This window comes from Phocoena phocoena, chromosome 6, assembly GCF_963924675.1.
Source record: "Phocoena phocoena chromosome 6, mPhoPho1.1, whole genome shotgun sequence".
Taxonomy (NCBI): domain Eukaryota; kingdom Metazoa; phylum Chordata; class Mammalia; order Artiodactyla; family Phocoenidae; genus Phocoena; species Phocoena phocoena.
The window spans coordinates 80,088,098-80,114,464 of NC_089224.1; the positions used below are offsets into that span (position 1 = coordinate 80,088,098).

At 36.5% G+C, this 26,367-nt stretch overlaps 1 protein-coding gene across 1 annotated transcript in view; it reads left to right on the plus strand.

The window, feature by feature from the left end:
- The window catches only part of ZCCHC7 (zinc finger CCHC-type containing 7), a 238,781-nt gene that overhangs the window by 169,777 nt on the left and 42,637 nt on the right, over nt 1–26,367 (plus strand). The window contains exons 3-5 of the mRNA XM_065879270.1: nt 13,716–13,759; nt 14,978–15,103; nt 16,259–16,429. Of these exons, the coding sequence (XP_065735342.1) occupies nt 13,716–13,759; nt 14,978–15,103; nt 16,259–16,429 (341 nt within the window). The remainder of the gene's footprint in view (nt 1–13,715; nt 13,760–14,977; nt 15,104–16,258; nt 16,430–26,367) is intronic.

The window sequence follows — 26,367 nt, forward strand, 5'->3', positions numbered from 1 at the left end:
ATTGTTACAAGAAAACTGAACCCCCTTTTACTTTATTAGGAATTTAGATATTAATGCATAAAATAGATAAATCCATAAATATCAGGATGAACATTATTTAGAAGTATGCAGATAAATACCAAAAGAAATAGAATTGAAACTGCTTGCCTCTGGGGAGTGGGAGCTGGAGTAGGGAGGAGAGAATTGCTGTTTTTACACTTTTTAAAGTATTATTGGAGTTTTTAATACCATGTGCATGTATTACTTTGATAAAAACTAGCAATAAAATAGGAAATTATGAATTTAAAGAGAAAACTTATCTGGTATGTATCAATTGAAGTTGAAGGCATGGGGACAATGCAGATCTAGATCTGAGGTGGTGAACAAATGGTGATGACTGGAAGGAAACCAGCGTATTGGCTTGGAAAGACATTTTAAAGAAATATACTGTGAATTTAAGACCTGGCCTGATTGGATAATGGGGTGAAATATTGGCTTAAGATGAAAACAAACTTATATTTTGAGTCATTAATAACAGCAGGGAAGAAAGAGCCAGTTTCAAGTGGGGTTGTAAAGATGAGTTGTACTTCGGATATGTTATTTTTGCAATGACTGTAATATAAATGTTTGTGATACATCCTGTAAACAGTTATAAATGTAAGCCGGGACATATTTGGTCTTAAGGCCTGGAGAGAGATTTGAAGAAAATATGAGCCCCCAAAATAATAAAAACAAATTGTTTTGGAGTGACTTATTTCACCAAGGAGAGAGTGAAGAGAGAACCAGACATTGAAGACCATACATGTGCCCACACACAAAGTTAATGATAGGTAAAGAAAAAGAAAAAGGATTTGGGAGGGAGACAAATGTTGAATAGAAGGATGGCTGAAAGAATATAGCTTACAGATTTGTATTAAATTTTTACCAGCAGGTAGATACCAACTTTATATAGCCTTTAAATCTTCTCTAGAAACCTATAATATCTTTAAAAAGTAGCCTCTTCATTAAATCTGGATGTGTTTTATATGTGCTTGTCATTTTACAGATGTTTCAAGTGTCCACATTGTATATTTTGGACAGGAAAGGGTGAAAGTGGGGAATAGGAATCGTAGATATCTTTAAAAGAAGAAAAAACAACTCCCATAATCCCACCATATTTACTGTTTCTGTTGATACTTTTTCCTTTTCTGTTCTTGTTACTTAGTGTAATTTGAGGAGTCTTTTATTTCTAAACAAGTATTTCTTAAGCAGGTGGTTTATTGACTAAATCCTTGGGATGGAGGGAATGGGGGATGAGAGGGAACTCGTGTGTGTGTGTGTGTGTGCGCGTGTGTCTTTGGGGATACACAAAAGCCTTTATATGACTGATAAACTTTGCAAGAGCTCTGTATAACCCTGTGCTAAGCACCTGTATTTATTTCCTCTTTCTTCTTCCTCCTATACCTCTAAAAAAAGAAAAGATAAATCCCCATTTATCATTTACACACACTTAAAAATATAAAATTTCTGGTAAATTTAATATGATTTAAAATAAGATGAACAATTTGATGCCTGACTTGCAAATTCTACTAAAATTGTTTTATTTAAACTGTTGCCAGTTACACAATGCAAAAATTTAATGACGAAATGGTTTTGTGACCAGTGTTAAATGGAAAAGTATAAATAAGAGAAAACCAAGACAGAAATAAAGAGCAGTTTGAGAAGAATACGTGTGAATAAAGTGGCTCAGCCCTCAGGGGATTTGCGTGTGGCATTGTGTGTATTTCAAAAGTTTCCGTTGAAATAACAGATGCTACTGATGAAGTTGGGAATAGTAACTTCATTTGTGGCTGATTTGGTTGCTTATTAAAAGTGAGAAGATCCCAGGGGGAAATCTGGTATAGTGGAGTTAGGCTCAGGAAAGAATATAACAAATATCTTGCAGCTTCATCTTTGTGATCTTTAATCCGTAAACCCTGGCTAGCTACAGGCAGGATTATCTATAAATGTCCAATTATCTTAGATTACATGTGAATCCTGTGTCTGCCAAGTAATTTTATTCGATAACAGTGATTTTTTTTTAAAGTTCTTTTTTAGTTTCTAGAGTTGCTTACTACAGAAATTCCAAGTTTTTTCCTTAGCCATTGAGAATTATCAATTGAACTTTTATATATACAATGACAATCTATAAAATTATCTATTGGCTAATGTACCCCAGTTCAGAACAGTGTTTACTTGTGTGAGCATATGTGTAAGCATGTTTACATATGCTTCCTTTTCTTTCCTTTTTCTTTTAAATTTTTTCCATTCACAGTATGCAAGATATGCTGATAACTGGATAGATAGAACTTACAATTTTGTGATGGAAATAAAATATTTATTAATATAGGTCTTAATACAAAGTTTAGAAATTCTCAATAGCCTAAGAGATACAAATAAGCTGCTTTAGACTATGAGTGAGAGAGAAAATAATTCTACCAAATGAATTCAAAAGAGGAAATGTTATTTAGGTAATTCATTCAGTAAACATGAGTACCTATGACAACTAAGGAATCATGCTTTGGTGTGTGGATGATACAAAGATAGAAATAACAAGGTTAAAGTCCAGGGTGTTACAAAGTTGAGGGTGATCATCTCTGCTTTTGAGGTGTTATCAGGGATGACATCAATGGATGAGGTAACACATGATTTGAGACTTGAAGACCAAGTCCTAGTTCCAAGTGGTTGAAATTGGGGTTGGCTTGTGTTCCAGGGAATACATGCCTAAGCATAGTTGCAGAGAACAAGAGGACACATTGGGAAAAGTATTAGGCATAGCTGGAGCATTGGCATCAGGAAGGTGAAGCCAGAGAAATAAGTAAGGGCCAAATCTTGGAAGGCACTGTGTGACATACAGAGGAGTTTTACATTGATTCTGCAGGCATTGAGGGATCATTCAGGGCAGAATGTTTTCACGTTTCTGCTTTAGAAACATTATTTCATTCACAGTATATACAAATATCAAATCGTTATGTTATACACCTGAAACTAATACATGTCAGCTATACCTAAAAAAAAAAAAAAATCCCTAAATAAAAAAGAAAGAAAAAGAAACATTATTCCAGTAACAGAGGAAGGCAAAAATGGGTTGTGGTACTAGAGATAGTTAGAAATTATTTTAATAATCTAGGTGAGAAATTAAGTGTCTCTGGGTCAGCCTAATGCCATTGAGGTTATTATGAATAGATTTGGTGAGCAATTGTATGAAAGGTGAAAGGGAAGAGTTGAGGTTTTGATATGGAAAATAAACTGTGGTACAAGTTACTGAGAGAATATACAAGGAGGAGAAGTAGGGTTTGTTTTTAAGAGAGAAACGCAAGGAATGGGGAGAAGGTAAAGAATTTATTCTTAGTAATTACGAGTTTGAGTTACCTATAAGATATCTAATCCCAATATCCCATAGATCAGGAGCTCAAGAAAAGATTGGGCCTGGAAATACAGGTTTGGTGGTTCTCTCAATGGCCATGTATGACAACCTGGGGCAAAGAATGTAGAATGAGAATGAGGACAAAGAATGGAATATACCAAGTGGCCACTGAAGGAAGAAGAAACTGTAAAGGGGAACAAGAACTAGGAAAGTAGCTTGTTTTATCAGCCCAGAAATTGTTGACTGCTCACAGAGGTCAAATGAGAAATGTACTGAATATTATCCATATACTCATTAAATGTGAAGAGCAGAGCCTTACAGAATATTCAGAATTTATAATCATGGGACTTCACTGACAGTCCAGTGGTTAGGACTCTGTGCTCTCACGGCCAGGGGCCCAGGTTCGATCCCTGGTTGGGTAACTAAGATCCCACAAGCCGCGTGTGTAGCCAGAAAAAAAAAAGTGTTGCTGCTGGCTTTGAAGGTAAAGGCAGCTTCTAGAAGCTGGGAAAGGCCAGGAAATGGATCTTCCCCAGCCTCTGGAGGGAAAGCAGCCCTGCAGGGAAAAAAAAAAATTATAATCATGGAAATTGGACTGAGTTAGGTAGAAAATTAGGCAAAGAGGGTTATGGTGTTGAAGATCAAGGGAATAAAATGACGAAAAGTACAGAAAAGGGAAAGCACTAGAAGTGTTAAATTACAAACAGTAGGACCTTTTAGTTTAAAATGTTAGGTATATAAAAAGTGAGTGTGGGCAATAAATTTAGAAATGTAATATGGTTGATTTGTCTCTTATGCTATAACTGCCAAATTATTTAACCTCAATTGATATTCTTTATGTTTTGTGGGGTTTTTGGTTTTTGTTTGTTGTTGTTTTCTTGGTTTTTTTTTAAGGCCGTGCCATGTGTCATGTGGGATCTTAGTTCCCTGACCAGGGATTGAACCCACGCCCCCTGCAGTGGAAGCATGGAGTCTTAACCACTGGACCACCAGGGAAGTCCCTCAGTGTGTTTTAATGTAGTGAAAGAATGCCATGTCATATGAGTCAGAGTTTTGGCTGCATACTGCAAGTGAGAGAAAAGGTATTGAGAATGCCCCAAATCTAGGTTCCTTAGGGATTGCAGGTATATACCAACCATTGTCTCTTTTTTCCCAGTCCGCATCTGTGAGCCTGTCTATAGACTCACCAATTATTTGGAGAGAAAACAGTTGCTAGAGAACTGGCATACTTAATATTGTATGAAGACTGTTTTGGTGACACAGTCATCCTAAGTTAATTAATTGATCATTGGTAGAATTCAGTATTTCTTGTTAAATAACCCATATCCCAAATAATAGAGGACTTTCAGTCTTTTTAAAAACTTGATGTTAGGGCTTCCCTGGTGGCGCAGTGGTTGGGAGTCTGCCTGCCGGTGCAGGGGATGCGGGTTCGTGCCCCGGTCCGAGAGGATCCCACGTGCCGCCGAGCGGCTGGGCCCGTGGGCCATGGCCGCTGGGCCTGCGCGTCCGGAGCCTGTGCTCTGCAACGGGAGAGGCCACAGCAGTGAGAGGCCCGCGACCACAAAAAAAAAAAGAAAAAAACTTGATGTTAATTAAATCATCTTATTTTTAAAAATTTTTTTAAATTTTATTTATTTTTGGCTGTGTTGGGTCTTTGTTGCTGCGCATGGGCTTTCTCTAGTTGCGTCGAATGGGGGCTACTCTTCATTGCAGTGCGTGGGCTTCTCATTGCAGTGGCTTCTCTTATTGTGGAGCACAGGCTGTAGGCCTGCAGGCTTCAGTAGTTGTGGCACGCAGGCTCAGTAGTTGTGGCACACGGGCTTAGTTGCTCTGCGGCACGTAGGATCGTCCTGGACCAGGGATCAAATCCGTGTCCCCTGCATTGGCGGGTGGATTCTCAACCACTGTGCCACCAGGGACGTCCCATCCTATTTTTTAAAAATGAGATTATCATGGTTATTTACTTAACACAGTAATACTTTTTAGATTCTTTAGCCCCAAGATAGTACATACTACTCTACTATATGATAAGTTCCTTGAGGGCAAACACCATGTCTTAGTCATCCTTCTCTCTCCTACACTGTCTTTTACATGAGAGATTTTCAGTGAATATTTGTTGAAAATTAACTCAACGCTACATTAAATGAAAACATTTTATACTTTGAGGAAAATCACATTTACGTTCTTAAATAATTAGTAGTAGCAAAATAACTTCTTATATCTACTTTGCTGAATATTAAATTCAAGTCCATTGTATGTGGAGAAAATCATAAATATATACCTCTTCACTGAATTGTAATGAGACTTAAAATTTTAGATGTTAGTAATTAGGATATCTAGAAAATGTAAGGCACCTATGGCTTCCGTGTAAGAAGGGGCTATAGTGTATTAGGCTCAGGAAAAGATTCTTCTTAGTACCTGGCTCCTGTACTGAAAATGACCACCTAGATATGCTGAAGTGAAATCTTCTATAATCTTTGGTGATCTTAGGAAAAACATTTCACTAACTCTTACTTCCTGTCAAATTATCCCGAAAGGTAGAGAGAACCAGCTCTATAATTGTGCCTGCTTTCCCAGCAAAGAGATGATCTTCACCAATTCCCACCCACAAGAATTTAGGCAGACTAAGTATAATTGAAGCAAAGCATGAACTGGCTTTATTGCTCAGAAATCTAGCCCAAACTCTTCCTTAGATCCTTTGAAAACTGAGTGCGGTCTTATGGGTAAATAGCTACATTAGCACTATATTTCACAAAAGCAACAATTGCAATTTTTTGTAGAAAGCACACACATTTTAAAAATGAACATTTGTGTAACCATACAGGATTGTTCTGAAGATGAAATATGTATTTTAAACAATTTATAGACTGTAAGTCACCATCACCATATAAATTTGAAAGATGTTTATCTTTATGCGTGAGAGAAAGAGAGAGAAGGAAGGAGGGAAAGGAGGAACGGAGAAATAAAGATAGCAGAATAGTTCCAGAAATAGAAAATGTGTAAAATGTGTAAGGTTATGGGTTCACTTTTCTTTGGGGTTTGCTTTTTTGTCCTGAAGTTATTTCAAAAGACAGAAAATATTCTGTTTGTTGCATAGTATTAACAAAACCACCCTGTAATACTGTTTTACTATCTCTGCTTTCAAGAGTACTACTCTGGCAGAAAGAAGCCTGATGTACTATTCTTTGGAAAGCTCCACACAGTAGGAAGTCAAGACTTTTAAAGTTAAACTAAAAGAGGAAAGACATGGAAAATTTCTTAGTTGGAAGAATAGATTTAATATTAATTAGTAAAATTTCTTAGTTGGAAGAATAGATTTAATATCAATTAGTAAGTCCTCATATGTGTTTCAGGTAAAAAGCTTATTCTAAGTAATAATATTTTAATTCTCAGTATTCTTTATATATAAAAAGGTGAAAATTCTTAGTAAAGGAATTATCACACCCTTTGTTCCAATCAACCTGTATTGTTTGCTGTATCCTTTTACCTCTTTCATTATGTTGCTTGTGCCTTTCCTTTTTACTTGTGTCCTTCATCACCTGTTAAAATCCTATTCAAGATGTTTGCTTCCAGCCATATTGTGTTAACTTATACCAGACTTGCCCTTCTGACAAGAGATGATGAAATTAGCAGACAAGGACTTTAAAACAGACATTAAAATATACAGAGGTTTAAAGGGAAAGAGGCATATAATAAGAAGGGAAATGGAAGATATAAAAAAGAACCAAAGGGAACTTATAGAGCTGAAATATACAATATTTGAAATGAAAAATTTTAGTGGATTGACTTAACTACAGATCAATTAGCACATTTCCAGACATTGAACAGCAGGCAGTACTGGACCATGATACATGAGAATATGGAAATGAAGGAGGTGCACCCTACAATCAACCTGCATCGTGGTGCTAAGAAAGGGAACCCAGGCACAACATGGCCATCTCACTAAGATGAGAAGACAGAGATCAGAGTTCAGAGAGGCTAAAGAAGCTGTAGTTTGTGAGGCATAGTACTGGAGAGAGAGAGAGAGAGCTGAAACGGATATAACTCCAGAAATCTGCGTTGGGGTGTACCGATGAATACCAAGGATACTGAGTTCTCTGCCCATGGATAGGGCAGAACTCCACTAGACGTGGACAAAAACCTACTGGAAGCCAAACAATTCCCAGAACTTAACCCGAGTTCTTACTTGCCAGATTGGAGAGACTGTGTTAAACACCCTAGACATTCAGTAGTGACCCCACTACTAAGATACATCTTAGTAGTAGGGCTTAATTAACCCTAAGTAAAAGCTACTCTGGACCTACCCTAGCAAAGCTTTAAAAGTCTCAGAAGGGTCAGCTGATCTGGAGGTTACTTAACTGCATGTCAAAACAGAGTCTCACACTTTTTAAAGTAAGAAAAAATCAAGACACTCAACAGGGGCTTCCCTGGTGGCACAGTGGTTAAGAATCCGCCTGCCAATGCAAGGGACACGGGTTCGAGCCCTGGTCCAGGAAGATCCCACATGCCGCGGAGCAACTAAGCCCGTGCACCACAACTGCTGAGCCCACGTGCCACAACTACTGAAGCCTGCACGCCTAGAGCCCATGTTCCACAACAAGAGAAGCCACCGCAATGAGAAGCCCTTGCACCGCAACTAGAAACAGCCCGCACACAGCAACAAAGACCTAACACAGCCAAAAATAAATAAATAAATTTTATAAATTAAAAAAAAAGACACTCAACAGTGTACCTCAGTAGCAACCAAGGGGGGAAAAAAATTACTAGGCATTCAAAAAAGCAGGAAAATGTCATTCATAACCAGGAGAAAAATCAGTCAAGTGATACAAACCTAGAAATAACAGAGATATGAAATTAGCAGCAGGGACTTTAAAACAGCTGTTAAAAATGTACTCTGAAATTTAAAGGAAGGGAGAAATATAATAAGAGAAATGAGAGGTATAAAAAAGAAGCAAATGGAACTTCTAGAGCTGAAATATATATTTGAGATAAAAAATTTACTGAATAGGCATAAGTACAAATTAGATTATTCAAAGGAAAATAATAAGAGAGTATTATGGACAACGTTATGCCCATAATTTCAACAATTTAGACAAATTCCTTGAAAGTCACAAATTATCAAAACTGGCCCAAGAAGAAATAGAAAATGTGAATAGCTCCATATCTACTTAAAAAATGGAATTACTGTTTTAAAACCTCCCTACAAGTAAAATTCTTGATCCACAAACAAGGAAAACTCCAACCTATATGAATTCACTGGTGAATTCTATCAGATATTTAAGGAAGAAATAATACCAGTCCTACACAAACTCTTCCCAACACTTCCCGAACTCTTGTGAGGCCAGTTTTACACCAGTATCAAAACCAGACAGACATTATAAGAAAAGTATAAGCCAATATCCTTCATGAACACAGATGTAAAAATTCTTAATAAAAGCAAGTTGAATTCTGCAGCATATTCTAAAGAATAATACATCCTAACCAAGTGGAGTTAATCACAGAATACAAGGTTGGTTTAACATTTGAAAATGAAATCACTGTAATTCACTGTATTAAGAGAATGAGAGAGGAAAAACCATGGGCTTTCTCAGGTGATAGAGAAAAGGCACTTGATAAAATTCAACACACATTCATATTAAAAACTCAGGAAACTAGGAATAGAAAGGAATTTCCTCAACCTGTTATGAAAAATCTACAGCAAACAGTATACTTAATTGTGAAAATCTGAATGTTTTTTCCCTAAAATTGGGAACAAAGCAAAGATTATCTGCTGTCACCACTAATATTGAGTATCATAATGGAAGTCCTGCATAAGGCAGTGAGGTAGGAAAAAGAAGGAAAAGGCATACAGATTGGAAAGGAGGCAATAAAACTGGCTTTATTCACTGTATTCGTCAGAGTAATGCCCATTAAAATCATAATGAATACTACTTCACACCCATTCTAAGGTTAAAATTTAAAAGACTGACAATTCCAAACTTGGCACAACCAGTATGGACATCCCTTTAAAAAGCTAGAAATAGAACTACCATGTGATCCAGCTATCCTACTCCTGGGCATATATCCAGAGAAAACCATAATTTGAAAGAACACATGCACCCCAGTCTTCGTGGCAGCACTGCTTACAATAGCCAAGACATGGAAGCAACCTGAATGTCCATCAACAGATGAATCGATAAAGAAGATATGGTATGTATATACAATGGAATATTACTCAGCCATAAAAAAGAATGAAATAATACCATTTGCAGTGACATGGATAGACCTAGAGATTATCATACAGAGTAAAGTAAGTCAGACAGAGAAGACAAATATGGTATCACTTATATGTGGAATCTAAAAATATGGTACAAATGAACTTATTTACAAAACAGAAATAGAGTCACAGATATAGAAAACAAACTTATGGTTACCAAGAGGGAAAGGGGGGGGAGGGATAAATTGGGAGATTGGGATTGACATATACACACTACTATATATAAAATAGATAATAAGGACCTACTGTATAGCACAGGGAACTCTACTCAATACTCTGTAATGACCTATATGGGAAAAGAATCTAAAAAAGAGTGGCTATATATTTATGTCTGATTCACCTTGCTGTACAGCAGAAACTAACACAGTGTTGTAAATCAGCTATACATCAATAAAATTTTTTTAAATAACTGAAATTCCAAGTATTGGTGAGATTATGAAGCTAGCTGGGACTCTCATACAATGCTGATAAGAGTGTAAAATGATACAGTCACTTTGGGAAAATTTGCCAGTTTCATATGAAGGTAAAGACATACTTACCATATCTAATAATTCTACTCCTAGCTATTTTCCCAAGGGAAATGAAAACTTATGTCAAGTAAGAAGAAAGAGTCTCACTAGAATGTTTATTGCTGCTTTATTTATAATTGTGAAAAACTGGAAGCAACCTAAATGTTCTTCAGGAGATGAACAGCTAAACAAATTGTTGTAGCCACACAGTGGAATACTGCTCAGCAGTAAGAAAGGAACAAACTACTACTACCTAACAACATGAATGATGACTTTCACAAATATTCAGAGTGAAAGAAGCCATATACAAAATGGTACATAATGTATGATTCTATTTATATGCAGTCCTAGAGCAGGCAAAATGAACCTGTCGTGAGCGAAAGCAAATCAGTGGTTGCCTCGGGTGGGGGACTGATTGCAAATATGCTCAAGGTGATGTTTTGGGATGATGGAAATGTTCTACATTTGATTTTTGTGGTGGTTACACAGGTGTGTACGTTTGTCAAAATGCATCATACTGTATTTTTTACGTGGGTATATTTTATAATATGTAAATTATACCTCAATACAGTTTTCTTTTATGGCACAGCCTTCTGTGACTTTTTTCCCCTTTCTCCCTAAATTCAGATATCTGCTCTTCCTCTGAATTTACCATAGTATCTTGTTTGGTTCTCTCCTACTCCTTTTCTTTTTATCTTTTTGTGTTTGCCTAAGTTATAAGCTCTTATCAGTTTTGTTTACCCTATAGCACCTTGCTTATTCTAACCTTTCAATACATGTTTGTTAAACTGAGCTAATTTAATGCAAAGAGAGTTATCAGTTATTGTTTTGATTATAGTTCTAAAGTCTGAAAAGAATCATAGTCCTGGATCTTAGCAAGACAAGGCTATAAAGCGTAAGAGTTGATATTAGGCATCTTTAGGGCAGTCCTAATTTTACACTTTAGGGCAATCCCATTTTATATTCTGTGGCATTGGCTGGTACACACATAGAAGGCAGGTGCTCCCAGGCCCTGTGGGAACTTGTCTTTAAGGCAAGACACTCTGTGTTGGTTGCAAAGACCTGGAGGATTCAGGTAATGTAGACTAAGTAACAATGTATTTGATTCCAGTAATGAATGAAAATTTGATAGAATCACAGAAACTTAGTGCTAGAAGATGCCATGGATACCACTTTATCCAACCCATTACTAAACAGACCCAGAGAGGATAAATAACCTGCCCGACACCACACAGCAAATAAGTGATAGGGTTAAGTCTGGAGCCCACATTTCTGACAAGTCCCTTACCAGAAATTGAGCAAAGTGGAGAATTGGCTGCCTGTGGAAGTTCTAATGAGTTGCTCTTAGACAAAGCTTCCATTAGGTTGGGATTTGGAGTTAAGGAGCAAACAGGATAGGTATTAGAGTCAGTTATTGCTAGGGTAGAACCAAAACTGAACCATGAGTAGGGCCAAGAGTTGACTTATATTTTCCTCGTGATGTCTTTACTTCATTTACCACCCAGAAGTCTGATTTCACTTGTAATTGAAGCCTATTTTGTGTACTTGCTGACAGATTTTCTACAGTAAGAATATACTGTAGCTTGCCGAGGAGGAGTTAGTATGTAACCTAGAATATTGTTGAATTCCACGGGTATGTTAAAACAATCTAAATGGAGCTGATCTCCCTTGTAAACCTTTCCTTCTTTCAATATTCTCTGTTCATGTGTAAATTTATTGGAGTTTGGGGGTGGTAACAGTTGCTATTTTGCATTTCCTTGGTTTGGGAGTTGCTTTTTTAAGGACAATATTAAGCCAGTTTTATAATTAAAGTGATTTTAAGTGGTCATTTTGAGTTTTAATGATGAAGGACATGGAGGTACAAAAGGCAGCTTTGAAAGTTACAGCAAAGCATGCTCCTTAGACGAATCCTTTGAATGAAAGAATAATAGCGTGGATGGTGATGATGAAGCTGCTGCTATTTAATGTATTCTCCACTCTCAGTATATGGATGCAGCCTCCGAATTTTACAAAGGAAATAATCATCAGCACAGCATCTCTGCTCTCCTATGGATTGGTCTTTTTGTAAAGCAGCCTCTTGGTTTTCTTAGTAAAGGTATTTTATTTTAAAATGTATCTCTAGACACTTACTCCTGGTAGGCCTGGGAAAATGTAGATTACTTCATGTCTCTTCAAAATTCCTTTCAAAGAAGAGTCAAGCTCAATTTGTGTTTTTGAGATAGAGAAGAAGAGTAGATAGGAGGAAGGAGGAAATCTTTGCTTTGGGGGAAGAAAAAATCTTTCAGTCCTTTGTTGACACCTTAACTTCTGCATTAGTCATATGTCCCTTCCTCCTTGGCCATGGATGGACCAAGGGAATAGCAGCCATTTGCAAGTTTGTAAAGGGGCAGTGCAAAGAGAAGAAAACAGCTGATAAAGAAAAATGTAGGGCTCCCACCCCCGTAGGTTTTTACAGTTATATTTTTAGATTGGTCACTGTCTTCTGGATATTTGGCCTTCTGTTTTTGCTCTTTTACTTCACTATTTTTGATGTTGTAAAATACAGTGCTAAATTCCTAGCTCTAATCATGAGATAGTATTCAGAATCCACCTTACAAAAATGTTACAGTGAGAAGCTGGCGGACACAGGGACACAGTTAATACTGATATTGGAAGGAAAAACCTTTCTTCTACCTACTTGGGTCTGAATGGTGGGGGGCCTGCGAGTTAACTGACAATGGAGAGAGTTACAGGAGAAAAGACCAAGGGTGGAAGCACTCAGTAATGAGTAACTCACTAAATAGCCAAAGGTAAAGGTTTGTATACTAACTTAACAAAAGGGAGGATTTAGGGCTTCAGAAGATAGAAGGTTTTTTTGTTTGTTTGTGGTATGCGGGCCTCTCACTGTTGTGGCGGAGCACAGGCTCCACGCTCAGGCTCCGGACGCTCAGGCTCAGCGGCCATGGCTCATGGGCCCAGCCGCTCCGCGGCATGTAGGATCTTCCCAGACCGGGACACAAACCCGTGTCCTCTGTATCGGCAGGCAGACTCTCAACTACTGCGCCACCAGGGAAGCCCTGATAGAAGGTTTTGATGTGCTTGTTTACACAGTTTTGGGGGAATGTCCTGGTACCCAAGGTCAGTGACTTTCCTGACTAGAGACTTCTGAGTTGGGGAGAGGGGCTGTGGCAGCTGACTCACAAAGCAGGCTTTTAGTCAGATAAGGGAAGTTCAGGTAAGATTTCTCTCTGCACCTGCTGTTGGGTTTTTGGTCCCTTCAGTGATTTTTATATATATATATTTGTTTATAGTTTGATGGTTTTTAAAGCATTTTCATGTATCTCACTTATTTCGCGCAATATTTTTTAGGTATACAGGGAAAATACTATTATTCCCATTTCAAAGGTAAGGAAACTGAGATTAAGAGAGGTTAAGTATTTGTTCAGAGCCACACAAATAATGACGGTGTCAAGATAAGATGTTAAGGGGTTCACATTTCTCACTACACCTTTGGGGTTCAATTTCAATACTGACAGATTGAATAATTTATTGTCAATCAAGTGCTTTAAAGGTGTCAAGATCGAGTAACATTTTATTTGTTTTGTAGGAGAAGATGGTGTAAACTGGTTCATCAGTGACAAAGACGTTGAGGTAAAATCAAAACAGTTTTGAAGTTATGAATAATAGAATAATAATTTTCTTTGAGGTGTAGTTTCACTTCATTATGATGACTTTATAAGCTTTTTAAAAGTAGCAGCAGTCCAAGTATCTTGTAAGAAAAAGTTTAATTTTAGTCTATGGGTGATTGAATTTTTCAGAAGCCTATTTCAGCCTTGATTTTTGTCAGTCAGTTAATTGCCATAATGATTTAGTCCCCTTTCCCTTTTGTTTCTTCTCTGCTATGGTAAGTCCTCTCAGCCCATTTTGCCTGATACCACTAAAGATCAACACCGGAAATAACTGCTTCTTCAGTGTAAGGAAATGGTTAGTCTATATTTAGGATGTGGCAGGTGTTTGTCTTTGTCAATTATTAGCCTTAATTATGACAGATGGCTAGAAAAGAGAGTAATTTTACAACTTGGTATAAGGAAAATGTTAAGAGATAATTAGATTGTGTCTCCTTTTGAGGCCTACTTGGCCAGTTCAGCAGAATAACAAGTAAAAGATGAAAGTTTTTTTCAAAGATGGCATTGTACCAAACAAGATAAAAGCATGGTTGGCATTTAGGTGTTCCTCTTTAGATAGTCCATATGATATGCTTTGCTAATGTTCTCTTGCAAGATACTGGATTTTGGCTAGAATTAGATCAGTGTAGGCAGAATGGATCTTAAAAGGACTCTAGGGGAAGGAAATTATCTCATTCTCTCTTAGAAATTAAAATCCAGTTTGTAGGCAGTAACCCTGGGCTGTTCAAAAGAAGGAATGTATTTGGTCACTATGTGGTTTTATAACTTTATAAAGGACAAAATCATAAAAAACACCAACCAACCCCTAACTAAAAATTTAAGCAAGTTTCTCATTCAGAAAAATGTGGTATATATCCAGATATATGTCAGCAATATCTTTGACTCTGAATGCCACTGGAATGTCTAAATGATGCATTTCAGTGCCCCTACTAGACCTGAACCGTAAGTAGAGAAAGATAAAAAAGAAATGGAACCATATGGAGAAGTGTAAAAGAATAGGGGAGATGCGCAGACAAAAAGTAAAAAGTAGAGCTGTTTTCATGGCACCCCTTTTAAGTTTTTCTAACTCCTTTTAAGAATACAAAGTTCCCTGTTTCTAAGTTCTAAATTGAACAGATTGTGACTGTTAATTCTCTTGAACAGAGTGAAATAATTTTAATTCTTGATCTTTTTTTTCCCTTAGGCACAGATAGGTAAAAAAAGAACATCTGGAAGATGGGCCCACCGCTACTATTCAGTCAACAAAAATGTTACCTGTAGAAATTGTGACAAATGTGGCCATTTGTCAAAAAACTGCCCCTTTCCACAAGTATGTGAAATACGTAATGTGTCTTTCCACATTGTTAAAATCAAAATCATAGGGTTGGAACCCTTACAACCTTACAATTCAAATGTTATATAATATATGTGTTAAATTTCTTATTACATGTTTATGTAGGTCGCAGCCTAGAGTAGTAGTAAAGAACAATAAATCTACAGCCAGAATCAATTTCAGCATCCCATTAGTAGTTGTACAACCTTAGGCAAATCATTTCACCTTTTGTGCTTCTCTTTTCTTTTCTATAAAATGAGAAGATTGAATCAGATTGATTCCTGAGACTCATTTCACTTCTAAACCTTCTACTTTATGACACGGCTTGTTTCATTGTGGGATAATTTTCATTGTTAGAAAATTATAATTTTAGGCATTTATAAATGTTTATTGATATAAATTATGTTAAACAGATACATCAGTCTTTGAAATAACACAGAACTCTTAGACATTTCTTTTTTTTTTTTTTTTTGCGGTACGCGGACCTCTCACTGCTGCGGCCTCTCCCGCTGCGGAGCACAGGCTCCGGACGCGCAGGCTCAGCGGCCATGGTTCACGGGCCTAGCCGCTCTGCGGCATGTGGGATCTTCCCGGATCCGGGCACGAACCCGTGTCCCCCGCATCGGCAGGCGGACTCTCAACCACTGCGCCACCAGGGAAGCCCCTTAGACATTTCTTGACACTAGTAAGCCCTTAACAAATATTCCTTCCCTTACCAACTTCCTCTCCCAAATGATTGCCTTTCAAATATTTGAGATGGCTCTCTTGTTTCCTCTTTGTCTTTGCCTGGCAAAGCAGCCTCTTTCTGTATCTGTTGCTCCTGTGACTTAGCATCCAGATCCTCATCATCCTACTTTCCCTCTCAGACACATTCCACTTTGTCAGTGTTCTACAAGACAAGGCATAAGAAATAGATGCCAGATGATAGTACATGCAGACTAAACCTTTTTGGCAACCAACAGGATACAGATGGTTTTGTTAAAGCTCTGATTTCAGACATTTTGTTTGATTTTATAATTATGCTCAAGACCTTCATTGTGTTCCCAAATTGGAAATAACTTTTTATGGAATTATACTGAAAAAGAAACAGTAGTATTCTATTTGAGACTGAAGTATTTTGCTAAAGAGATTTTCTGTTTGTCTGCCACATAGAAAGTCCGCTCCTGTTGCCTCTGCTCCGAGAGAGGACACCTCCAGTATGCCTGTCCGGCCCGCTTTTGCTTAGACTGTTCTTTGCCTATGTCTTCTACTCACAGATGTCTTGAAAGATCTTCCTGGAGAAAACGGTGTGACAGATGTGATATGATAGGCCACTATGCTGATGTGAGTATCCTGCATGTAACTAATTTGTTGGACTTTGGGGGCATTGTGCCAATCTGTAACCATCTGCCAGCCTACTTAAAAGCATGTTTACTATGCACTGTGTATAATGATAGTCATGTCCCTTTGGCCACTGATCATGTAAATCAGTGCTCTAATATCTCAGGATAGGGATCCTACTGAATGGGTTCATCAGGAGGCAGCATCAATAAATCTTGTAAACCTGTGCTGGCTTCCTTGGCTTAATGTGCTTGCCAAAGTACAGGTTGTAATTAAAGAGGTATGTAATAAATAACATGTAAAATTTGTGTACTTATTCATTCATAGTTAGATGAAAATATATATATAAACACTTAACAGTTGTATACAAAGGTCTATATGAAGCCTGCCTTGATGCTGCTTATTAGTGGCTCTTGGTGGTATAATATTCTCATGCAAGAAGGACAAGCCACCAATACTTTAAATATGCTTATCTTAGATCTTTCTTTAGATTTAAGAAGACAAAAGTAACTTAGAAGACATTTCAGTTACTTGTAGCATGTTAAATTTTAAAACATTGTTATTTTAGACGTCATTTTGCATCATATTATAAATGTCTGTGGGGTTTTAGTCACAGTTTCAACCAGAAGGGCTTATAGAAGTCAGTATCTAAAAAAAAGTAAGAATTTTTTCCCTTTAATTTGTGCTTCCCAAAGACATGATACAAAGCACAAATATTTTTAAAATTTTTCTTATATTGAATTGTACCTAGAGCCTTTTGCTTAAAAAATTAATATGACTTTCTTTTGGGATGAATTTCAGATTAAGACAAACTAGAATATGAATATTTGGTATATGGGTTTCTTGTGTAAATAATAAAAGAATTATTGATTGTAGTTTTTAAAGGATCTTTATAAACAAATCAAAATAGGATCACTGTCCTATAAGTTAATTTTTTTTCCACTTAATTCTTTATGAATGTGTCTGTCAGCTCATAAAGACTACCTTTCTCATGGCTAACTTTTATTCCATTTTTACCAATTTACCCAGCCATTTCTCTGCCAATACATTTAGATTTATACTGTTACTCATTTTTTTTTTAAGCAAACATTGCTGCTGTAAACACCTTTTTATATATCTGCATACATGTAAGAGTATTTTGGTAAGTCATATTCTAAATGGAATTGTGTAATTAAAGAATATGTACATTTATCTCTGGATAAATATTGTCAGATTGTTCTGAAAGATTGTACCAGTGTATCCACTTGCTAGCAGTGTTTAAGAGTACTCTGAACCCTAGCTGTAATCAATCTTTAAAATTTTTGTCCCATCAGATAAGGAGAAAATGGTATCTTACTGTTTTAATTTCTATTTCTTAGGCCCCTAGTGAGGTTGAATATGAGTCTTAAGACAAGTTATAGAGATAGAAGTTGTCGTTTCATTCCAAAGTAGTTTAAACTTATATTTCAATATTTACTAAGTTTTAAAAATAGTAAATTCTAAGTTTTCTTAGTTTTATTCTGTTGTTCTCTGCATTGAGTTGTCAATTATAATTTCTTAGAAAGATTTTCTAGTTTGGACGTTAGGTTTAAAAGCATATTTTTTAACTTCTTTCTTCCAAAGGACTCTTATAGGTATGGTCTAATTTGCGTGTGATAACAGAAGAGGCTCAGACATTGTCATGAGCAGGTTTTTTGAAATAAGAAACTATAGTACAGAACAGTTAAGAATGGTTTGTAAAAGGTTATATAATTAGCTGTGAATTAAATCTATAGCTCATTCTGCTTAACTTCTTAAGTTTGGCCTCTAATGTATGTTAAACTCTTCATTTAAAATGGCCTTGAGGATTAATAACCCCAGTGAATATAAGTTTTTAAGATAGGGTTAGACTGTGGCTGACTTCAGAGAAGGCATCACCCTTTCTCCTAAATCTACCAAGACCTACCGTTGGGTTTTTTTTTGTTTTTTTTTTAATTACATGATGAAAGTTCTGGACATGAATTGATCTTTTCTCAGCCTGCCCACCTGGTATAGAATTCCCTTGGAGCCCAATCCAACCTGGGCTCCACTGACTCCTTCTGAAGAAACTTGAAGTCCTTCCACCATCCCAGAAGGTCTTCATGAGGATTCACTTGGGAGCAGTTTCATTCTGGCCCCTGGTTGCTGGGACTATTCAGCTATTCCCACACATGCTTTAAATCTGTCTTGAAACCTGGTCCTCCACAGAAAATATTGTTTCCCTTGCAACCTTCTCAAATGCTTGCTGCTCATTCTCTCTTGACCCACATACCTCTGACTTAGGTTGATTAGGATCAGCCTCTTTCTCACCTGCCATGACTGCTTCTAAATCATTTCTCCTCCCTCTTTGTTTAGGTATCCTTGACTCATTTGAAGCTAAAACCCTCTGACAATACTGTTCTCCACCCTTCTTTGTCATTTTCATCTTCTCACCTACTGGGATTTATGAAGCCCTGGGTAACTATAGATGCCCTAACCTCTTATAAATTAAGGAGATCAAGAAACTTCCATTTTTGCTTTATACATCCCTATAGCCACACCAGAATCTCTGTAATGCCAGAGTACCAGTTAAATGTGCAAAGAGAATTAGTAATGAAAACTCATGAGTCATACTCACATTCTTGCTATAATGACTCCTGAACTCAGCTTGGAAAGCTCTTTATTTGTTAACTACTATGTAAAAGTATTTGGGTGAAATTCCAGAGTTTTGCAGTGTAAAGGATAGACAGATGACTCAAGGCCTACTAAAGTCTACCTGGATCACTGGTACCTCCCAAAGGAAGAGAATCTGAAGTATGTAAAGAATCCCAATTTTGAATCTACCACAGATTCTCTCCTCTTGCTGATAGCTTTTAAATAAACCAAGAATCTTAAACTGTCTATACACATTTATCTTGCACACACAGTCCCATTCTGTGGGCTATATCTGACATTACCAAGATAATAATAGCTATAATTAGTTGAGTATTTACAGTGTTTTAAGTACTATGCTAAGTTCATTACCTATTAAGGGGGAGTGGGAGTGCTTTGTTCACTGCTGTATCCTCAGTGCTTAGTAGGTGCTCAGTAGATTTTTGTGATTGCACCAGAGTCATTTATGTAATCCTCATTACCATCATATGAGATAGATACTATTTATTATTAATACCATTTTACAAAAGAGAAAACCAGGACATTGTAAGCTTAGGGTTTACCCAAGGTCTCAAAGTTAAAATGATGCTGTACTTCATGAATGTACATAGAGAAAGTTCACTTACTGACTCATGAATGTACATAGAGAAAGTTCACTTACTGACTTACTGACAGTCTAGACATTGTCAGTTTAACTCCTTCTCAGAAGATCCTTTCAAGTTTCTGTCTTAAACCTGCAGATATTGTGGATCTAATAAACAACTTTGATAATAAACTTATGATAATTAAAATATCAATACATTATAAAATAGATGAAGAAAAATATTTTCCAAATAAAAATAATTTATTTTAAAAGTTTTCAGCTCTTCAAAGAATTTCTGAGGATCAGCAAAGCATTGTAGACTGTTAATTTTCAGCCACAGAACCAAGTCTGTGATACCATAGAACTGTGCTTCTCACAAAAGACCATCTCAGCCTTGGCAGTCTCTGTTGTTGAGATTGTCACCCTTTTACATTAAAGCATAATGACTGAGTTAATCAGCATCAGATATAATTGCAACCTGAACGTGAATTTTCTTCCTTTCTCCAGCAGTTTTTTCTCAAATTTCCTGCTCAGTCTTCTATCCCAATTCATACTAAATAACTCCTTTAACCATCATTTATAAGAATAAAATGCCATCTATTTGTGGGGCATTCAGCACTTGAGTCACTCCTTTAAGTCAGATTTTTAAATGTAGTGGGAGAAAATAATCCATAGGATATATTTCACTTGATTCCTTTCTTTAAATATTTGATTCTATAAAAAAGAATCTCTTAAGTATCACTGTATACTAAAATATTTTTAGCAACTCGAAAGTTTATTTTAAAAATGAGAACTCAATATAAGCTGTGTAGGCTTTCGCATAGACATTAGTGCCCAGTGAATGTCTCCTCAACAAATATATACATAAAACTGAAAACTAGTATTTTTTTAGTTTAATTTTGGTGATTTTTTTTTTTAAGTTTAGTTTAATCACGGGGATTTCCAGCACGAAATGCAGAGTACCTAGTACAAGTATCACCTCTTATCCTTTTCACAGTCTTATTGAGATATTACTGGCCAGAAATAAGACTGGCTGGAACACAATTGTTGAGCTGAATAATTAAGCCAAGATTTGACTTAAAGACTTCCTTAATTCAAATATTTGGTTTTGTTTAATAATTATTAGTTCTGCCTTTGTTCAAAAACATCTCCACTGTTCCACCATCCAAATAAACTTTCTATATTTATCAAAAATTTGTTGGTTGCCTACTACATGCTAGGCAGTAATCCAAGTACTAAAGAGATAAAGATGAATAAGATATGGTCCCCGCCTTTGTGGAACTCAGAGTATAGTAAGAAAGGCAGATGTAGGGGGCTTCCCTGGTGGCACAGTGGTTGAGAGTCTGCCTGCCGATGCAGGGGACATGGGTTCGTGCCCTGGTCCAGGAAGATCCCATATGCCGCGGAGTGGCTGGGCCCGTGAGCCATGGCCGCTGAGCCTGCGCGTCCGGAGCCTGTGCTCCACAACAGGAGAGGCCACAGTAGTGAGAGGCCCGCGTACTGCAAAATAAATAAATAAATAAATAAATAAATAAAAAAGAAAAGCAGATGTGTAAAAGAATGTAAAAAGTGATGTGTTGGAGATGCATCAAGAATGGTGAAAATTAAATAAGAGAGTATCAGAAGACTAAGCTTTGTGACTTGCAAATAATACATACCTGGAAAGTGTAGAAAATGACCTAGACCATAGGAGGGAGCCAAGTAACTCTGCCTATAATAACATGTCACCTGTCTTTGGAAATATCAGCTGCAAAGTAATGCCATAGGAATTCTCAATCCAGGTAAGTGAGTTTTCCTGTAATCATATGGACTTGAGACATACATGAGGGTCAGTATTTTCTGAGCATTTGTTTGCTTGCCTACTTGCTCTTATGTTTGAAGACAGGACAAAATAAGGAAGAAAATCACTAGCCATTTCTGGACTGTTTTTCCTTTCTAACTCTATATCTTTTCCTCTCATGGAAAGTCACTTTTCTTTTTTTTTTTTAATTAATGTTTATTGGAGTATAGTTGATTTACAATGTTATGTTAGTTTCTGCTGTATAGCGAAGTGAATCAGTTATACACATATATACATATATCCACTCTTTCTTAGATTCTTTTCCCATATAGGTCATTAAAGAGTATTGAGTAGAGTTTCCTGTGCTATACAGTAGGTCCTTATTATCTATTTTATATATAGTAGTGTGTATATGTCAATCCCAATCTCCCAGTTTATCCCCCCACCTTCCCTCTTGGTAACCATAAGTTTGTTTTCTATATCTGTGACTCTATTTCCGTTTTGTAAGTAAGTTCATTTGTACCGTTTTTTAGATTCCACATATAAGTAATATCATATGATATTTGTCTTCTCTGTCTGACTTCACTCTGTATGATAATCTCTAGGTCCATCCATGTCACTGCAAATGACATTATTTCATTCTTTTTTATGGCTGAGTAATATTCCATTGTATATATGTGCCACATCCTCTTTATCCATTCATCCGTCAGTGGACATTTAGGTTGCTTCTATGTCCTGGCTATTGTAAATAGTGCTGCAGTGAATCCTTCCAAATTATGGTTTTCTCCAGATGTGTGCCCAGGAGTGCGATTGCTGGATCATATGGTAGCTCTATTATTTTTAGTTTTTTAAGGAGCCTCCATACTGTTCTCCATAGTGGCTGTACCAATTTACATTCCCATCAACAGTGTAAGAGGGTTCCCTTTTCTTCACACCCTCTCCAGCATTTATTGTTTGTAGATTTTTTGATGATGGCCATCTGACTGGTGTGAGGTGATACTTCATTGTAGTTTTGATTTGCATTTTTCTGATAATAAATGATATTGAGCATCTTTTCATGTGTCTCTTGGCCATCTGTATGTCTTCTTTGGAGAAATGTCTATTTAGCTCTTCTGCCCATTTTTTGATTGGGTTGGGGTTTTTTTTGATATTGAGCTGCATGAGCTGTTTGTATATTTTGGAGATTAATCCCTTGTCGGTCACTTCATTTGCAAATATTTTCTCCCATTCTGTGGGTTGTCTTTTCGTTTTGTTTATGGTTTCCTTTGGTGTGCAAGAGCTTTTAAGTTTAATTAGGTCCCATTTGTTTATTTTCTTTACTCTAGGAGGTGGATCAAAAAAGATCTTGCTGTGATTTATGTCAGAGAGTATTCTGCCTATGTTTTCCTCTAAGAGTTTTATAGTATCTGGTCTTACATTCAGGTCTTTAATCCATTTTGAGTGTATTTTTGTGTATGGTGTTAGAGAATGTTCTAATTTCATTCCTTTACATGTACCTGTCCAGTTTTCCCAGTGCCACTTATTGAAGACACTGTCTTTTCTCCATTGTATATCCTTGCCTCCTTTGTCATAGATTAGGTGCCCATAGGTGCATGGGTTTATCTCTGGACCTTCTATTCTGTTCCATTGATCTATATTTCTGTTTTTGTGCCAGTACCATACCGTTTTGATTACTGTAACTTTGTAGTATAGTCTGAAGTCCGGGTGCCTGATTCCGCCAGCTCCATTCTTCTTTCTTAAGATTGCTTTGGCTATTCAGGGTCTTTTGTGTTTCCATACAAATTGTAAAATTTTTTGTTCTAATCTTGTGAAAAATGGTATTGGTAATTTGATAGGGATTGCATTGAATCTGTAGATTACTCTAGGTAGTATAGTCATTTTGACAATATTGATTCTTCCAATCCAAGAACATGGTATATCTCACCATCTCTTTGTGGCATCTCTTATTTCTTGCATCAGTATCTTATAGTTTTCTGAGTACCCATCTTTTGCCTCCTTAGGTAGGTTTATTCCTAGATATTCTATTCTTTTTGATGTGATAGTAAATATATCATAATTTAATACATTGTTTTAACCCTGGAAAGAATGATTCAGAGTATAATTTGTAACCTAACCACTTCTCCTCATTTCTACCACTATCACCCTGGCACAAGCTATGAGCATCTACTGCCTGGATTATTCTAACAGCTTCCTAAACCATTTCCCTGCCTCCTTGGCCCTTTATAGTCTGTTTTCAGCAGCTGACTGGGTAGTCCTTTTTAAACATAACCCAGATTACATCACTTCTCTGTCTAAAATCCTCAAATAAGACTTTGCATCTCCCTCAGAGTAAAAGCTAAAAGTCTTTACAGTCACCAACAAGGCCACATGTGGTCTGGCTTCTTGACAACATCTCCTTTATAGACATCCCTGTTGCCTACATCCCTGTTGCTTACTCCACCTGGTCTCCTTACTGCTGTTAGAAAGACCAAACATGTTTTCCCTCTACCTGCTGTTCCCTCTGCTGGGAATACTCTGCCCCCAGTTATCCACAGTGACTCACTCCCTCATCTCTTTCATGTCTCTGTTCAAATGTCCCCTTCTTAGAGAGCCCTTCCCTAACCACCCTAGTTAAAACCTCCAGCATTCCCTGCCCTTCTTCCCTGCTTTTTCTCTATAACACTTATATCTTACATTCTGTATATTTTTCTCTCCCCTCTAATTAGAATATAAGTTCCATGTCTGTTTTCAGATACATTCACTGCTGTATCTCCAGCTTCTAGAACAGTGCCTTACCCATGTAGGAGCTCAGTGGACTCCTAAATATATATGTATAATGGGATTATTGAGTAAGTAAATGTGAATGAATTAGAGACCATAGACTTCACTTACCTACTCATGCTCTAGTCAAATGGTTCTGAAGGTTGTCCAATCCTGCACTTAAATGTATAGACTTGGACATTCTCAGCTTGACTCATTAAGAGATAAACATCTATGAATAATGTTTCAAATCAAGTTTCAACAGGCTTTCTAAAAGGTATAATATCTACAATATGTGTAAAATAAAATGAAGTTTCTAAGGCAAAAGAAATCCTTTTTCTATATTTCCCTTTCACTATCTTTAGTAATCCTAGTGTTTTAAAAAACATTTGCATTACTGTCAAATGATTTTCTTCAGTGTCTCCTTTTTAAACCAATATTACAGGTATTGATGCAGTCCTGTGTTTTTGGTCTGTCAGCCCTCAGCTTTCATATGGAAAAATCTCATCTATCATTTTGTGATGGAATATACTGTATCTTCTTCATTGGCTTGAAAGGACAAATTCGAGAAAAGAAAATATAAAACTCAGATTATGATAACCTTTTATAATTCAAAGAATCATAGACAAACATTTTCCTGCTGAACTTGATTGAAGTAAGGACAAACCACTGACTTACATTAGATCTCCTTAAGAAAATGAAAATGCCTAAATAAGAGTAGATGAGTAAAAAATAAGTGTAATAAATGTGCCCTCTCCCCCCAAAAAAAAACTTTTAAAAGTTTTTCAAGGTACCACAAAATAATTTGGATAAAAGCACAATGCTGAAGAAGGAAGGGAATAATTTTGAAAAAAAGATTATCTCTGAAAAAACTAAAATATCAAAGGTATATCATTGTAATAGATTGATATGAATACTTAGTTTAAAATGTAGTTCTGCTGACACCTGAGCATTGAACCAACTTTTGAGAATAAAGAAAATCAGGTTAGATATACTTTGTTACTCTCATTTTTCACGATATTTCATTATTTAAAACATAATGTTGAAGGAAGAGGTCATGGCTGGGATTGATTGATTTGCTTAATAGAAAAATAATTGTTGAATAGGCTTATAAGATACTTATTTCACCTGGGAGACCAGAATACGCCCCCAAGGAAGTTAAGTGTAGACTTCTATGTTAGAGGTCTCATTCTCTTGATGGGTCTTTGCAGAATTCATGATGTTAGTGAAAATTCATATGTGTTCATTGTTCAGGGAGTAAATCCCAGAATTAGTCATTAATAATATATTGGAACTGTTCCCAAACTACCTAAGAAATGAATATCTGAAACTTTTCGTGGTTAAAAATGTGTTTAACCTTTTGGAAATAACCTTAGCAGGGAAAAAGTTCTACATTTTTAACTGACGGTATGTAATTTAGTACAAAGCGTGAAGAAGAGACCAGTCTTTACTTTGAAATTCAACTGAATGGTATCCTTTCTAGTCATCTCTGACTAACCTGATGAATTCCACCAGCCTCCCCAAGTTTCCCTATAGCACATGCCTCATGGCCTAGTATTAGTCACTTTCAGTAGAACTAGCCGGTGGAGAGCAGGTTTATGTTTTCTTTATAGAAGCTTTAAGAATAAGTTTGTAGAGGATAGAGATGGTTCCGTTTCTAGACCCCTAACTTACACAAAAAGAGGAGAAAGATTGTCCCTGAACAGTCTATAAAACAAGCAGCTCTAAAAATGAAAGGATAAATAAACTTTAGTATTTTATTGAGAATTTTATTTGGCTTAGGAATGAACCTAATCTTCAGTGCAGTCACATTGGGAAGACATGAGTTTTTGATAAATAGAGCAGCAGGCCACTGGGAATTTTGTTAAATTTCTGACTCATTCTATCATTATACTCCTCACCTTGGACTTAAATTTAACTTTTAAATCCAATAATAAGGACAAATTCTGAGACATAGTTATCTAAGTTATGAATTTGGAGAGTGAAATTAAGGAAGTCAGATCCTCATTAACACCTGGAAGGCTAAAAGTTTTGTTTACTAAGCATTACAGGCTAAGGTCAACTCCCATACATAATTATAAATATATATAATATATATATATAATATATATATAAATAAATAAATAAAATATATATTTTAAAATTCCATACAGCTTTTTGATTGGGTTCTGATCATCTCCCTCAAATAGTACATAATGAAGGAAAATACAG